General features: G+C 40.1%; 1 protein-coding gene across 5 annotated transcripts in view; it reads left to right on the forward strand.

Moving 5' to 3' along the window:
- Positions 1-14,363, forward strand: part of PAX3 (paired box 3) — a 74,572-nt gene that overhangs the window by 51,632 nt on the left and 8,577 nt on the right. For all 5 annotated transcript variants that reach the window (XM_062499153.1, XM_062499154.1, XM_062499157.1 and 2 more), the window contains 2 exons: positions 9,841-10,006; positions 11,164-11,378. In XM_062499153.1, the coding sequence (XP_062355137.1) occupies positions 9,841-10,006; positions 11,164-11,378 (381 nt within the window). The remainder of the gene's footprint in view (positions 1-9,840; positions 10,007-11,163; positions 11,379-14,363) is intronic.

Consider the following 14,363-nt stretch of genomic DNA (forward strand, 5'->3'; position numbering starts at 1 on the left):
TACCTACCATGAACATAATACAGAAACTTTGAAGAAGAAGGTCTGATATCCCCATTTGTTTGCTTTATGCATTTGACAGCACTCTGCATGTAATCAGGTCAGCTGTTGGGCCCGTTTATGGTTACTTAACTGATTTCATATGTTGTCTAGGTCTTCCAGGCCTTAAAAAAAGAGAGAAAAATATTTTTAAAGGAAAATGTGTCTACAGAGCCATTCAAGTGAGCAAGGTGGCTGGTGCAGTATCTACAGTTCACTTTTAGGTTAGATTTTGAAGTTCACTGAGTATAAAACTGTAATATCTCCTTTATCCCCACTCTCAGTTTAATTAAAAAAAAATAAGTGTCCCACTTCTAAGTCTTCACAGCTTCATGTAGCCTCTGGGTTGTCTAAAACAAGCTAATGCACCAGAGCAGTAACATGGAGTTGATTTTTTTTTTTTTAAAGCATGAGCCTGGATATTTAGCTGTTTAAACCCAGGAAAATAGCAGCCAAATTATCCTAGAATAAACTGCATCCCAGAGTTTCAATTAGGAGTTATCCTGTTTAATATCAAAGAAACACATGCTGTGAAAAGTTTAATACTGCAGGCAGAATCTTCTGCTGCTCTTTCACCACTTGACATCTATGAATTGCTGGGAAAAGTACACTCCATTTAAATCAGTCTGAGTTGCAAGTGTTACTAAGCAAATGTGTGGCTGGGTGACAAGCAAAATGTTGAAGCTTGTGGTCTAACAAAGGAAGAAAAATGAGTGGTGACTTGTGGTCTGACCAAGGATACAGGTGAATTTGGTTTCTTTGGTGAAACTCTATTATGTTTTGACCTTTGAAACTCAGCCTGAGGCATTCACACTGTGCAAACTGAAATAAGCAATACAAAACACCTCTCTGAATTTTTAAGACAATCACGCCTATTGCTGCATGGTTCTATTTTATTGAGCATCTGTCTTGAAAGGCTTGGACTTTTTACCTGCTAAATGTTTTTGGACAAGACTTCACGCCACATTTCTTGTGTTTGTTATGACTGTGGGAGAAAATCAGATGTGTGGATGAATTTGTCTGGAAGGCAAATTCAGCTGTGCATGACTTTTCTTAACATGTTTACTAAGTGAAAATGCTTGCAAAACAGCTCCATAGATAGACTTGGGCCAGGTAAGACTGAATCAAGCCCCAGGAATCATTTACACACAAACATAACAAAGATAACTTGCTTCACAAGTGTTGTTAGCAAGACAAATGTGATCCAGGAGATGATGTTTTGGTCTATGTTAGCTTCAGTGGAAAAATACGATAAAATGAAAAAGACCTTGTTCATGTTTTTCTAAATCAATGACCCACAGCTAGAAGAAAAGCAGAACTCTCATTAACATAACAGCTGTCTTAATGTGGCTTTAACCCTGTGACTTTTTACATTCCTCATGGCTTCCTTGGTTCCCTTGAGACGCATCCTGTCTCACACCCCTCGTATGATCTACAGCCTCACAAATTCCCCAGTACCTCTGACATGGATATTTTACCTAACCCAGCATGGAAGAGAGTTCCCAGTCAATCAGTGATTAAAATACCAGAACAAAACCTTTCTGGATTAAAGATGAGCTGGAGTTGAAGTAACCAGCCTGTGGGCAGTTTCCTAGTGCACTCCATCTGTCTGGTACACTTGAAGGCTGGCAGAATGATTTAGCAGTGGATTAAGGGATACAGGATTTGCCTTATCAGCATTCAGCACCTCTCTATAGCCCCTTAAAATAGCCACATATGATGGGCATGAAATAAAAGACGACCTGTGAAAAGAAAATAACCCTAAGAGACTTGAGGCTGAGAGGGCTGGATCGCCATACTGAAGTAGCATTCAAGCTTTCTTAGTCACACTTCTTTTTTGGTAACATTATGACAGAGATCAGAGATACCAAATTTTATATGGATATATGCACAAAGATCTCTTTGACTGCTTCCCAATAGAGCATGATCTAAAAGAGCTGGCTCTTGCAGCCTGAATCCAGCTAAGCCCAGAAATTATTTTTTTTTTACTTTGGAGCTGTTAGGTCCAATTTTGTACAGTTGTTTTATATTGTCCTAGGTAGTTATTTAGTTGATTACAACTGGATTAATCTTGCTGTTCTCTCAGTCCCTCTGTGTAGAATTTGCATCTCATGTTTTGTTTTCTCTACCCTGTCACCTGTGTGCTTCCCCTTTCCTTCTGTTCCCTATGGCTGTCTATTACTCTTGTGATAGGAAGAGTTTTATACCATTGAACCATGTTTTTTTCTCACTTTCCCACTGCTGAAGGGTAACTAAATGCATGTTTCTTACCTGGTTGATTGGAGGTGGGGAAAAAAATTTGCCTCTGGTCTGGGATCAAGCACAGAACATATCAGCCCCTAAGGGGAATTTTTTGAGAACTAGAAGCAACTGAAAACAGACTTTACATTGTGAATGTTACTTGTGTACCTAATCATGGGAACAGGAAAGGCTTTTGGGGAAAAAAGTGTTCCAACAAACTCCACATTGTAAGAGTCATGAGATGTGTAACTATAATCATGGCAAATATTTCTACACTGGGTGTAATAAAAGTTAAAATGCTTCCTTCAATTCCTCCTGAAGCGCCTTTCCACTCAAGTACTGCTGAGTCCTTTCCTCCAGTGTTTGAACTAGATGTGATGTGGAGCCAGGACAACCTCTTCCAAAGGCACTTGCTCTTCTCTGCACATTAGATGCAGAAGGAAGAGGAGAGTTCTTTGGTCTTGTGAGTTTTTCAGACAAAATTCAGATAGATAAGCACAGTTCCAAAGGAGGATCCTTCCTTTCAAAATAAAAAAAAAATAATGATACTCTGGGAATGTGACGTTAAAGATTTTCATATTTTGAGTAAAAATTACAGCCCTGCAGTACTTTACCTGGCCAGTTTAAAACCTCATTAAAACCATCATTATGTTGTAGTGCAGGCCCTTAAGGTCTGTGGCCTGTTTTTACTGACAATCTGAAGGCAAGTTTGAAAAGTGAATTTATCTCCAGCGTAGATCAAAGGCTCTTTCTGAGCTTTTTAACTGTGGAGTTATGATTTCTGCAACAAATGGTGCATCAGGAATGAAGTGGGTAATATCTTTTCTGCCCGCTTTGATTCCCACACCAGGCTTGTTTTTAGACCTGGATGAAGTGGGCAAGCTTTGGCAGCAGCTTGGGGCCTGTTTCAGATTGATGTTGGGGAGTGTTTACATCAATCTTTTGGCAGAGGATTTTTAAATAAGGTTCAGGTTTGTCCTGTGGCTGGCCACGAACATGCCTTGGCCAATGGGGGCTGGCCATGCAGGCAAATCTTTTGGGGCTGTGTGTTGATGGCAGGCATCCCAAATTGCCAGAAATGTGGTGCAGGAGGCTTGTGTATTGGATCATGTTAAGGAGTGCCCCAGCTCTATGGATCCTTGGGGCAGGAGGCCCTGCTGTGAGAAACATCTGGCACATGATCACCCTGTTTAATTCCAAAGTGCAATGGGAAAAATTTGTTTGGATTCTTTTTCATCCATGAATAATGGTAAAAAAAAGAGCAAGTCAAAAAGAATTCTGAATCATTACTATTTCCCACCCTGAAGAATTTCTTCTCAGCCAAATCCCAGTTTTAAACTGATTTGCTTGAAGACATAAAAAAAAAGAAAGAAGTTGTTTATCAACAAGCATGTCTGAAAATTTAGGCAGATCTCTCCAGGCTACTAACATGGAATTGAATGTTCCCATGTCAAACTTGTAATCAGCTTGTAAGCTGTTGTATAAACCTTATTATAACCTCAACAAATAAGCCCCAAGAGCTCAGATGTCTTGAATAGCTAGAAGAAACTTTATTAAAAATATATATATTTAAGTATTGTGCTTGCATATTATTTTCTTTGCTTCACAGGTACAGGAAAGGAAAGATTTTGGAGAGGAGTAAGGGGAAAGGTGAGAGAAGAAGTTATGACTCTTGAGTTAGTAATAACGTTTAGAGGCTCTGAAGTCAATTTTGCAGCTTTAGTAGTCTTTTCTCAGTAGAAAACAGTGAAAAGCACTCCCTGAGAAATCACTGGGGAGAGGGCATTTGTGCAATAGAAAAGTCTTAACTTGCTTTCAGCTCTTCTGAAATGGTTTGAGCATATACACTGAACTGCCCAGTCCTATGGGAAGATGAGGCAAAGGAATGTAGGATGGGTTTTAAGAACACTCAAGACCTTTCATCAGGTCTTAACAGTTATACATAATGTGGTTTATGGAGAATTTCTGATGCCTTTTCTTGAGACTGGACCTCTTGCATCATAGAAAGGCTAAAGGAAAGAAAAGACTGCATGCATCTTTGCAATAGATAACCCTGTAATTGCAGGTTCCCCCTCCCTGTAAAGGGGAAATTCTTATGGGTAAATTAACCAACTGCATTCACATACAGACTCAAGAGGATATTTTAAATATATAAAGGAAAAGAGGGATGTGATTTTGATTGTCTCTTTCTGGTCCCTGCTGCCTAAGGGCTTTAATTAGTGTCACTTTAATTTATAAATGCACAGATCAATTTACTTATTACTCAATAATTTTCAGAACTATTCAGCTGCAGTTTTTTAGAAGTATTTTTCTAGTACTGAGCTTAGTTTTCTCAAAGAAACCTCAGAGATCAGAATATGTTGGATCACACTGGGAGGTGGCTGGAAGTTCCTATTCCCTTTGGCACAGTCTAGTGGCTTTTTGGTCTGTGTTGTTTTTTGTTTTATTTTGTATGTGGTGTGTTTGGTTTAATTTTGACTTTCTTTGCTTTTTTTTTTGTTTTGTTTTGTTTTGGTCTTTTGTTTTGGGGTTTTGTTTGGTATGTTTTTTCCTTTTATTCCCACCCCCCAGTATGTTTTCAAAGAACTCTGGTTTCTAGCACACTGATAACTTGCAGTATCCTAAACAGCATCACTTCCCATCCCCATAAAGAGCAGGCTTCTGCAGGCAGGGAGTCCTCAGCTTTGTGATATTCCCACTGGTGGCCATGGCAGGTTGCTCTCAGCAGGTTTTGGGCACAGCTTTGGGATGTTGTGAAGGAACATGGTGTGTATCTGTATGCATCCTGTGAGGCTGGGGGTGGGCAGATGTCACAGTCAAGCTGATTTTTCAACTAGTTGTGCTAAAAAGCAACTCTGTTTCTTCTCTTTCTTCATCCTATGGCTGCTTCTCCCTGGCGGTGCTCTCCTTGTAGCTCATTGTACTGATACCATGGTAAGCCAGGATGGAAACTTGCTCTACTGCAAAAAAAAAAAAAAAAAAAAAACAAACCAACAAAAAACCAAAAAAAAAGACCAAACCAAAAAAACCCAACAACAAAACATATTTCCCATGCACTCCCTCAGAAGGCTGCTGAAATAAGCAAGGTCTGGCATCTGTAGGGACTGCAGGAGCAGACACTGAGGGTATCTTTAGAAGTCACACTGCCATGTTTTGCAAAGGTAAGAGTCAGTGTTGCCTGGGCTGGTGGAACTCAGCTTTGTTTGCATTTCCTTCTTCAGCCTCCCCTCTTCCCAAGGCACCCCTGCTGCTTCTGGCACAGCCCACATTCTTTCCCTGGTGGAATATCCGCCAAGGACTCTGGCTTCCAGGATGGTCAGACTTTGTTTTGAACATGGGAATTTTGTGGGAAGGGAGAGTTGGGGAATAGTAGGGTGGGGGAGGCAGTTACCATGAAAAATACCATGAGGAAAAACTGAACCAAGCCCTCCCTCCCCCATCTAAAATCCATCTAAAATTAGAAGTGCCATTAAAATATATCAGTCTTTTGACTTTTGTGTCTCTGGCACTCGCTCTCGCAATGGTCAGGACTTTGTATAACAAAATATCCAAGGGTTTTTTGCAACATTCACATCTTGAATGTTTTGCCCTGTTGAATCAGAAATCTTTTTGCCTTAAAAGCACATAGAGCACTCCGTGTTTATGATCAGACTGTCGAAATGTCAAGGCTAATTACACTAGTGTGTTCCCAAGTGAATAAATGCATCTTCTAAAGAATATCCTGTTGAGATCAACAAAATAAGATATTGGCATGATCACTTGCAAACTAGTTTAAGAAAAAATGATAATAAGACACAGGATCCAAATATCAGGAAACAGAGATGGAAGAAACCTATTTCTTCACCTTATCCATCTATACTGGTGCAAAATAGAGTTTTTATGTTCTGTCACAGAGTGATTTCTGTTTTGGTCAATTGAGTCCCAGGAGCTTGAAAAACTGGAGCCTCCAGTACTTAAAACACTACTTCCCCCCACTTTGTTCTGTATTTCATCCTCTTCAGTTCTATTTTTGAGATATAAATGTTGGTCAGACATTGGGATTCAACTTTGTTTCCAAATCATCTGGATCATTAATATTCCATCTTTGAAAGTAACCTAGGAATTGAGGAGTCCAAGCCTCACTACGGTGAGTGTGACTTGGCTTCTGTGCAGACATAATTTTTGAATGCTTGGGTCCCTCATCCAAGTCATGTTTCCTCTGTCCATTTTTAGATATTTAGAGTTTGATTTCTGTTGTGCCCACTGCAGGGCGGCACTTTCTCACAGGATGATACTTGGAATCTCCTTCAGGGGCTGTTTTGTACTGGAAGCATCCCTGCAGCCAGGTGATGGCTGTACCTCCCAAAAGGAGGTTGTGGGACAACAGGACCATCCTATGGGGACCTGCTGGATTTGAAAAGGCCACACATAAGATGAGGATTTTGTCATGTTGTTGGAAATTGAAATCCATTGCACATAAGGGGACATTGCATTTAAATAATATTGGAAATGTACAAACAAAAGAAAATGTTTCCCCAGGTGTTTACAATATGTTTCTAAGCTGACACACTGACTTGTGGTGACTGAATTTATTTTTAAGTCTTGGCTTGAGATTAGCAAAGCTTTTCAAGATTTCTTTAGTGGTAGTAGTATACATGGATTTTTCATGATACATGAGGATTTAAGAAATGAAAAAAATTCTGGTCTCTTGAAATAGATCAAGGGAGCTGACTGTAGTCTAAGGGAAATATTGTGATTGAAACCGCAAATAATTTAATTTAAAATAACATATAACTGCTTCTGAATAAAGTTTGGTATTTGACTAATTTTAATAAGCATTACTTAAAATGTAAACAAAATACTTATGTTTGTGTTATTTAGTTTTTAGTAACTTTTTCTTGATTTGGTGGCTTTTTTATTTTTGCTTTCTTATGTGTCTCTACCATTCCATAGTGATGAACTTGTGTGGTGTTAGTGGCAACAAATCTTCCTCTGCAGCTTTGAACTTGTTCTAGGGGTTTTGATGAGTTAATCTGGGACTAACTCTGGTGCTCATCATGTGCCATCTGCCTTCCTGCTACCAGGGAAAGCCAGAGGCCAGTGCCAGAGGACTGTGCCAGTGCCATGTCACAGGGGTGCCTGTCAAGTAGCACCCATTTAAGACATCCCAATCACGTAGGACTGAGGTGGCAACACACAACCTTGTTTCTGCACAGCCCAGACAGGTTTCTGCACCCCTGCAGAGTCCCATTTAATATAATGGGGCTCCAGGTGGCAACAACGCTGTGTGCAAGGATGTCCATTTTGTGGCTGCTGCAGACTTTTTGATACTATTGACTGTGTTCCTTTCAGAGATGTTTAATAGGCAGCTGCAGTTGTGGAAAAAATGCAAGTTTACAAAATGAGCCAAAAATCTGTCCGTAAATAAAAGTATAAAACTTGGCATTTATGTGAATCACTTACTACTGATTTAAAGTTTGGGATCCGACTCATTTTAATAAAGATCTGGAGGTGAAGGCAAATGCTTATCTGTAGAGAAAACAACATCTTGTTGCCTCACTTTTCTGAGTGAAATCCATTCACATAACAGAGTTCAGTTCATGTTCCCAAAGCACTTGGAGATCATGAGATAACCCTCTTGACCTGAAGAAGAGAGAGTGTCAAGGAAAAAAGCAGTAGTTAATGACCTGGGTCAGCTAATTACAACAAGGTTTGCTGTTCCCTGATCACTCTTTGACCTCCATTATCTTTCCTAAGTGTTCTTTGGATCTTGAGCAAGGTCTCTTTCTTGCTCTACAGGCTGAATCTAGACCCACCCTCAATTAGCGCTCATTGCAGGTTTTGCATCTCCACCCTGGTGCCTTGTCCCCTGCCAGCTGCTTTCAGAAATGGTTCATGTGGAAACAGGGGTGGGGGGGGCGGGGGGGCTGTTAGTATGTACAGCAGAACAACAAGAGAGGGATTTGTGACACAGAACAGAGGCTCCACCTATCCCTCTGTCCTAGATCTTAAACTGGAGTGGGAGTGTATAATTGAGGAGTAGGTGTTGCGGCCAAAGGAGGAAGCAGCTGTGTGAACTGAGCATCTCATTCTGAAAAGAAGATGAAGTCAGAGCAAACTACATGGTGACAGATGGCCTATGTCAGAAAGCAGATGGCCCACTGAGTCCCACCACTCCTGTCATGAAATAGCAAGCAGAGGAGAAGCCCACAGTGCAGCCCAAAATGTGGTTACCCTCTTGTGTGAGGGCCACTCATGGTTTATAAATGGTGTTGCACTTAGAATCCCAGTCTGTGATGCCTGATTCATAGGCCAGCAAGGGCTGCTTGCTGTAAGGGTTACAGGTCTGAGCCCCATCTTACTTACACAAATACATCTATATGTGGCTCATCAGCTAACATGTCTCAGTGGCTTTCAGGCCAGGCTGCCTTACAGGCTGTGCAGATCTACTTTATCAGATGTTAACACTCAGTTCAGGTCTTATCTAATTAGTTGTATCTGTAGATGAGCACTGCAGCTGCTTCAGGGTGTAGGATTATGAGCAACTGGCTGCTTGTTTACAAATGTGTTCAGTCTCTGTTACCTTAACCAACAATTCTTTCCCTCAGAGCTCCACCATGGAGCTGAGAGCTGTAATCAGGAGTCTGCTCTGAGCCCGAAACGAGGCAATGTGCCTGCTCCAGGCACCCCTCCACTGAGTCCTTGCCCTTCCAATTTGTGATGTGTGGAATTATTATAATATCAAAATTAACAAATGTGTTTTGCAACTCCTATTATGTCTACATTTCTGATGTCTTGCCTCTTTGTATCTTGGATGTAGTAAGAACCATCCAAGACTTGGAAAACTTAAAACACAAACTGGGAATGATGTGAAGAAAAGCAGATTTATAGCTAAAATGTCCCATAAATCCAAACCCCATCTGGTTGGTGTGCTGTCCTGGGAACGGATTTCAAAGTGGTTCTGAAATGCTAATCTAGTACTGAAGTTCTGACCTACTGTTGTAAGTTTGTTGAGAGATGTTTTGTACATATGTGAGCACATGAAAACTTGCTGGGAGGGATGTGTGTATTTTGTACATGGGGCTTGTACTTTTCTAATTAAAAGCTTGAAGTTCTGTTGGTCATTAGGGCAGTATAATATCCCAAAATATAAGTTACATGCACCTTCTAGCAGTGCATTAAGCGATGCTCCTAACTTGTCAGCAAGTTAAAGACAATACAGTACAGACTAAATAGCTTTGGCTGGCACTTAGATTAAATGGAGAGGTTTCCCCTTTCTCATTAAATCTGGCACAGTAATGATAGTGATTAAAAACACTAAAACTTGAAAGAGTTGCCAGCTTTTTTCTCAGGAGAGGCTGAATTTGAGAGGAAACTAGGGATCAGAATTGCTGTGTTGAATCTGTTGGACAATGGAAATGTGTACCAAGGGCAAGTTTCTTGTCCAGGAGCACTGAGTTCAGTGTGCATCTTCTGCATCTGTCATCTCAGATGCTGAGCCCATTTGAAATACAAAGCTGTTATTTTTGATACATCTGTGTTGAATGTACAAAAATCAAATGTTCATATTTAAAACATTTGCAGGTCTGGTTTAGCAACCGTCGTGCCAGATGGAGGAAACAGGCAGGAGCCAACCAACTGATGGCTTTCAACCATCTGATCCCTGGAGGGTTCCCCCCCAGTGCCATGCCAACTTTGCCAACGTACCAGCTCTCTGAGCCCTCCTACCAACCCACCTCCATACCGCAAGGTACAGTAGCCCACAGGTACTTGGTTAAAATAGTGTTATTGGGGGGGGGGGGTGTTTCCTGTGCTCATCTGTTGTAGAAATATTTTACTTCCTAATGTGTTGGTTAATTTAGGATCTGACTCGGGGAGGACCCTGCAAGCCTACTTATTTTAAGCATGTAAGGACTCAGATTTGTTTTTCTGCAAGAAATGGGTGGTTCCATGTGAAGGGTGCTCTCCAGAGAAACAATCACCTTCTGCCCAGCAGACGTGCAGCTTTGGTAAAGTGATGGAAGCTCATCCCTGTCCTGCCACTGCATTGGCCTGCTTTGCTGGAAGTGTCTGGTGTGATGTAGGAAGGAGATGGGTGCACTCTGTCTTTGTTGTGACTATCAGCGATGGAACACTGGAACTTCTAGAAATACTCTGAATATTTATCTGATGGTGAAAAAAATCAGCTATTCAAACTACCTTGTTTCACATCAGGCAGTAGCCAGTCTCAGTAGGGTAAACATTTTTCCTAATGTTATCAGAAATTCTGTGAACTTTGATGGATTTGGGTGGGAAACAAAAGACCCTCAAATCTAGTCTTTGTTATATTTTACTATTAAATAAAAATGTTATGGGTGAGATTTTATAAAGTAAGTTATGTGCTCTTATTGCTTCCTCCTTGAGATTTGGATCTTAACTCTTGGTGGAGGTTCTAATCGAGGGAATTTTTCAAAGCCCAGGGCTTCTCCCATCCATTACTTGACTTGATATGAACCATGGTGGGATTTCTGAGCTGTGACCAGGAGGTGAAAGTCAGTCCTATAAGTAAATAAATATTTTCCTTTATTTATATATATATATACAAATATATATACAAATATATATACAAATATATATATATATATATATATATATATAAATAAAATACTGCTGACAATATGTGCTCACCAAGGGTTGTCTGAAAACCACATGTCTGTTGTTGTGATATTTACAGTCTGCTTAAGAATTTTTTTGTGTAAACTCATAGGCTGGTTAAATATACAGCGATATTATAGAATTACTTTTCTTCTTAACCAGTATTTAGATGCAGGTTCTGATGCAGTTTTCTTAAGCTGAGCTTCACATAATGAACTTATTATGCCAGAAGTAAAGGAGGAAAACATGTCAACATGTTTCTTCTGCTTCCAGCCGTGTCTGATCCAAGCAGTACCGTCCACAGACCTCAGCCTCTCCCTCCAAGCACTGTACACCAAAGCAGCCTCCCTTCCAACCCAGAGAGCAGCTCTGCCTATTGCCTGCCCAGCACCAGGCATGGATTTTCCAGCTATACAGACAGCTTTGTGCCTCCGTCCGGGCCCTCCAATCCCATGAACCCTGCCATTGGCAATGGCCTCTCACCTCAGGTCAGTCCTGTGTTTTCAGACAGAGGATTTGCTGTATACCAGAACCAAAGAGTCTATTCCCTCAGGCCACAGTATAATGAATTGCCAAATTTAAACCATAATGTATTCTTTATATAAGCCACATGATTTCAGTTTGCTAGTTTCCTTTTTTTTTTCCTTAAATTTTTTTCCTCCTACTGACTGAATGAAGAGTCATAGCTTATATTTAATTTTAACTGATTTATAATGGAATCACGCAGGCTTCATGTTTGCATTCAGTTGTCAAGCATTTGTAATATAATGCACTGCTCTTCTCCTGAAGATCCATGGCTAGGTACAGAAAACAGATCTTGTGTTTTTTCTGTGAATAAAATATCTCATTAATATAACCTCATTTTACCAAGTGGTCCAGGAAAATTATGGGCAAGTTGTATGAGGAGAGTTCCAAGGACTGAGAAATGTGCATTGAGATGAGCTATAATCAAGTTATAAATACATAAATTAGGAGTATTACTGCTCTTTGGCAATATATAAATCCATGAATACCATAATTGTTTTTCTAATTTGCGTGAGCTCTTTTAAGAAAATCAGGTTAATAAATTGCCTCGATAATTGAGTGTCAAAAGATTGGTTAAATTTTCCTACACACGGCATCTGTCTGAAGCTGACATTATTAGTTAAAGCTTGAATAGATGGTAGTTTATTTTATTAGCAAGAGCTTTGCCCAGGTGCTTGGAAAGAGATGTCCACTAAATTCTGAGGAGTCACAAAGAGGATGCAATCTATAATTACAATCAGGAATCTCTTCAGGGCTGAAAGTGAGAGTTTTAACAGCTTTATCTGCTTTCTACCCTTTTTTCCTCTCAGTGGTTAGAAAAACAGAGAGAAGCTCAGAATGACACAAATGAAAAGTGAAAAGACAATTATACTCAATTACACACTAATCACTGACTATCACCACTGCCTAAGCAGGGAGAGGGCATTCTAATAGGCAGAAAATGAGATTTTAATGGCACAAAGGGTGGCCAAAATAACGACTCGTATATCTTTGCCTTCTTCGTTTTCTTCAACTTGTGGTTTGCATCTCGGGAGTGCAGTTCCTGGTTCCTGTGCAACGGTGATAACTCTGTGCAGCTGAAAAGTTCAAAGGCACTGGAGTTGAAAAGAATGAATAACAAAGGCAATGAAATAAACATTTTTGCCCAAAGGCAAAAGTTCATAAACCCTTTTTTGTAACGGTAAATGTAATTAAGATTCACAGATTCCTATAGCATAGGGTGGGGTACAAAACTTTATGGCTTGAAACCTCAGGAAAAAAATACCAACAGAAAAAACAAATGGATGTACTTCCAACAAGACCTGAATAGATTTTTTTGGAAAGAATTCTGATTTCTAAATGCAAACTTCAACAAAATCCATGACATTATAGTAGCTGTGTCTTTCTCTCTCTTTTTTTTTTTTTTAAATGGCTAGTTTCATTGTGTGCAAGGCTTCCACATTTCTGACATAATTATCTATCTGGTTTTCAATGTTAATCCATAAAAAGGAGTTGTTAGTGTCAGTTTAAATGTGTGTTGGTTCTGGCTATGGAAAATGTGATCTTTTTTTCCTCTCTTTCACAAAGGTTTTATTGTCTGTGACAGAGAAGTGGAGCACAACAGTAGAGAAATCTTGTGATGGCGGGGCAAAATAGGACAAAAATGTGAGGGCAGGTCTCCTCCTGCCAAGGTCTTGCTGATTTGAGATTTGATGTAATCAGAAGGAGATTCTGTGCTTTTTTACACCCAGCCCTGTCTTTACACTAGGGGACCTCTGTTGTTTGTTTGCTTGTTTGTTTGTTTGTTTGTTTTCCTTAGACTTCTGAAACCTTTTTCTAACCCAGTGTTTAGCACTTCTGGCTGTATCCAGCAGCTCTACCAACAGGTTTAGGGGGATGCTGATCCCTCTGAAGCTGACATTGTGCTTTCATTGCTCAGTGCATAGAGGAGATTACTTATATCCATTTATATTTGGAACAATTTCTTGGCAACTAAATGATTAGCTTCAACAGAAGTTAAAAATCTTGCCATCAAACAAACAAATGAAAAACCTAGACCTAAATTCATGTGGCATTACCAACAGCTCCTCTCTGTTAGTTTTGCTGCCTAAACAATGAGTTAGAGACATGCATAAAATGTAGAGATGTATAAAGTAACACACTCAGATTTTGTGTTTATATAATGCAGTAATACAGTCTCAAAGATGTAAATGTTTGCATGCAACAAACTGTGGGACTGTAACAAACCAGTGAAACTCTTGATACCCAAAAGGAGCCACAGCTGCTGGTCACAATGTCGGTGTGTGAAATGTCCCTTAGCTGTGGGATGTGTCACTGTGCATCCCCTCTCCTTGCTTCCTCAGGGCTCTTCCTGAGGTGCTGAAAGAGAGGCTGAGGTAAGGTAAAATTGAAAGCCAGCTCTGCATTTGGAGTTCCATGCAAAAGGGAAACAGGAGTTTTCCTGCTGAGTGAGCATGTTGCACTGCCCTGCCTGTGTGCGTGGAATTTAGATGAGAAAGAAAGAGGGTCTATTTACTAGCCAGTGAATTTTTGACCACAATAAATCTGGGTGTGTGAGCAATTAACATAATGTTTCCACCCATCCATGTGTCTCTTGCAGGCAAGCGCTCCTGACAGTCTAAAGCTGAATTTGTGGTGACTATAGCAGGGAGGGGGAAGGGGGACTGTGTCTGAAGCCCAGATAATATTCTGTGATTTAAAAAAACCACAAACCCTTAGAATATGCAGAAAAAAATCTAATACTAAGATACACAGGATTATATTCTTTGCAGACTTAAACCTCTTTCTTCTCTTTGTCATCAATTTATTACAAATGAGAGTCTGACACGAAGACGCCAGAGAAGTGTTATTTTCTATGTAGAATGGTTCCATTCTAACATTTTTCTTGAATACAATGGACATATATGGTGTTTAAGGCAGGCACTGGTGAAGGCAGAAGACAAGCAGAG

The sequence above is a fragment of the Cinclus cinclus genome, chromosome 10 (assembly GCF_963662255.1).
Source record: "Cinclus cinclus chromosome 10, bCinCin1.1, whole genome shotgun sequence".
Lineage (NCBI taxonomy): Eukaryota > Metazoa > Chordata > Aves > Passeriformes > Cinclidae > Cinclus > Cinclus cinclus.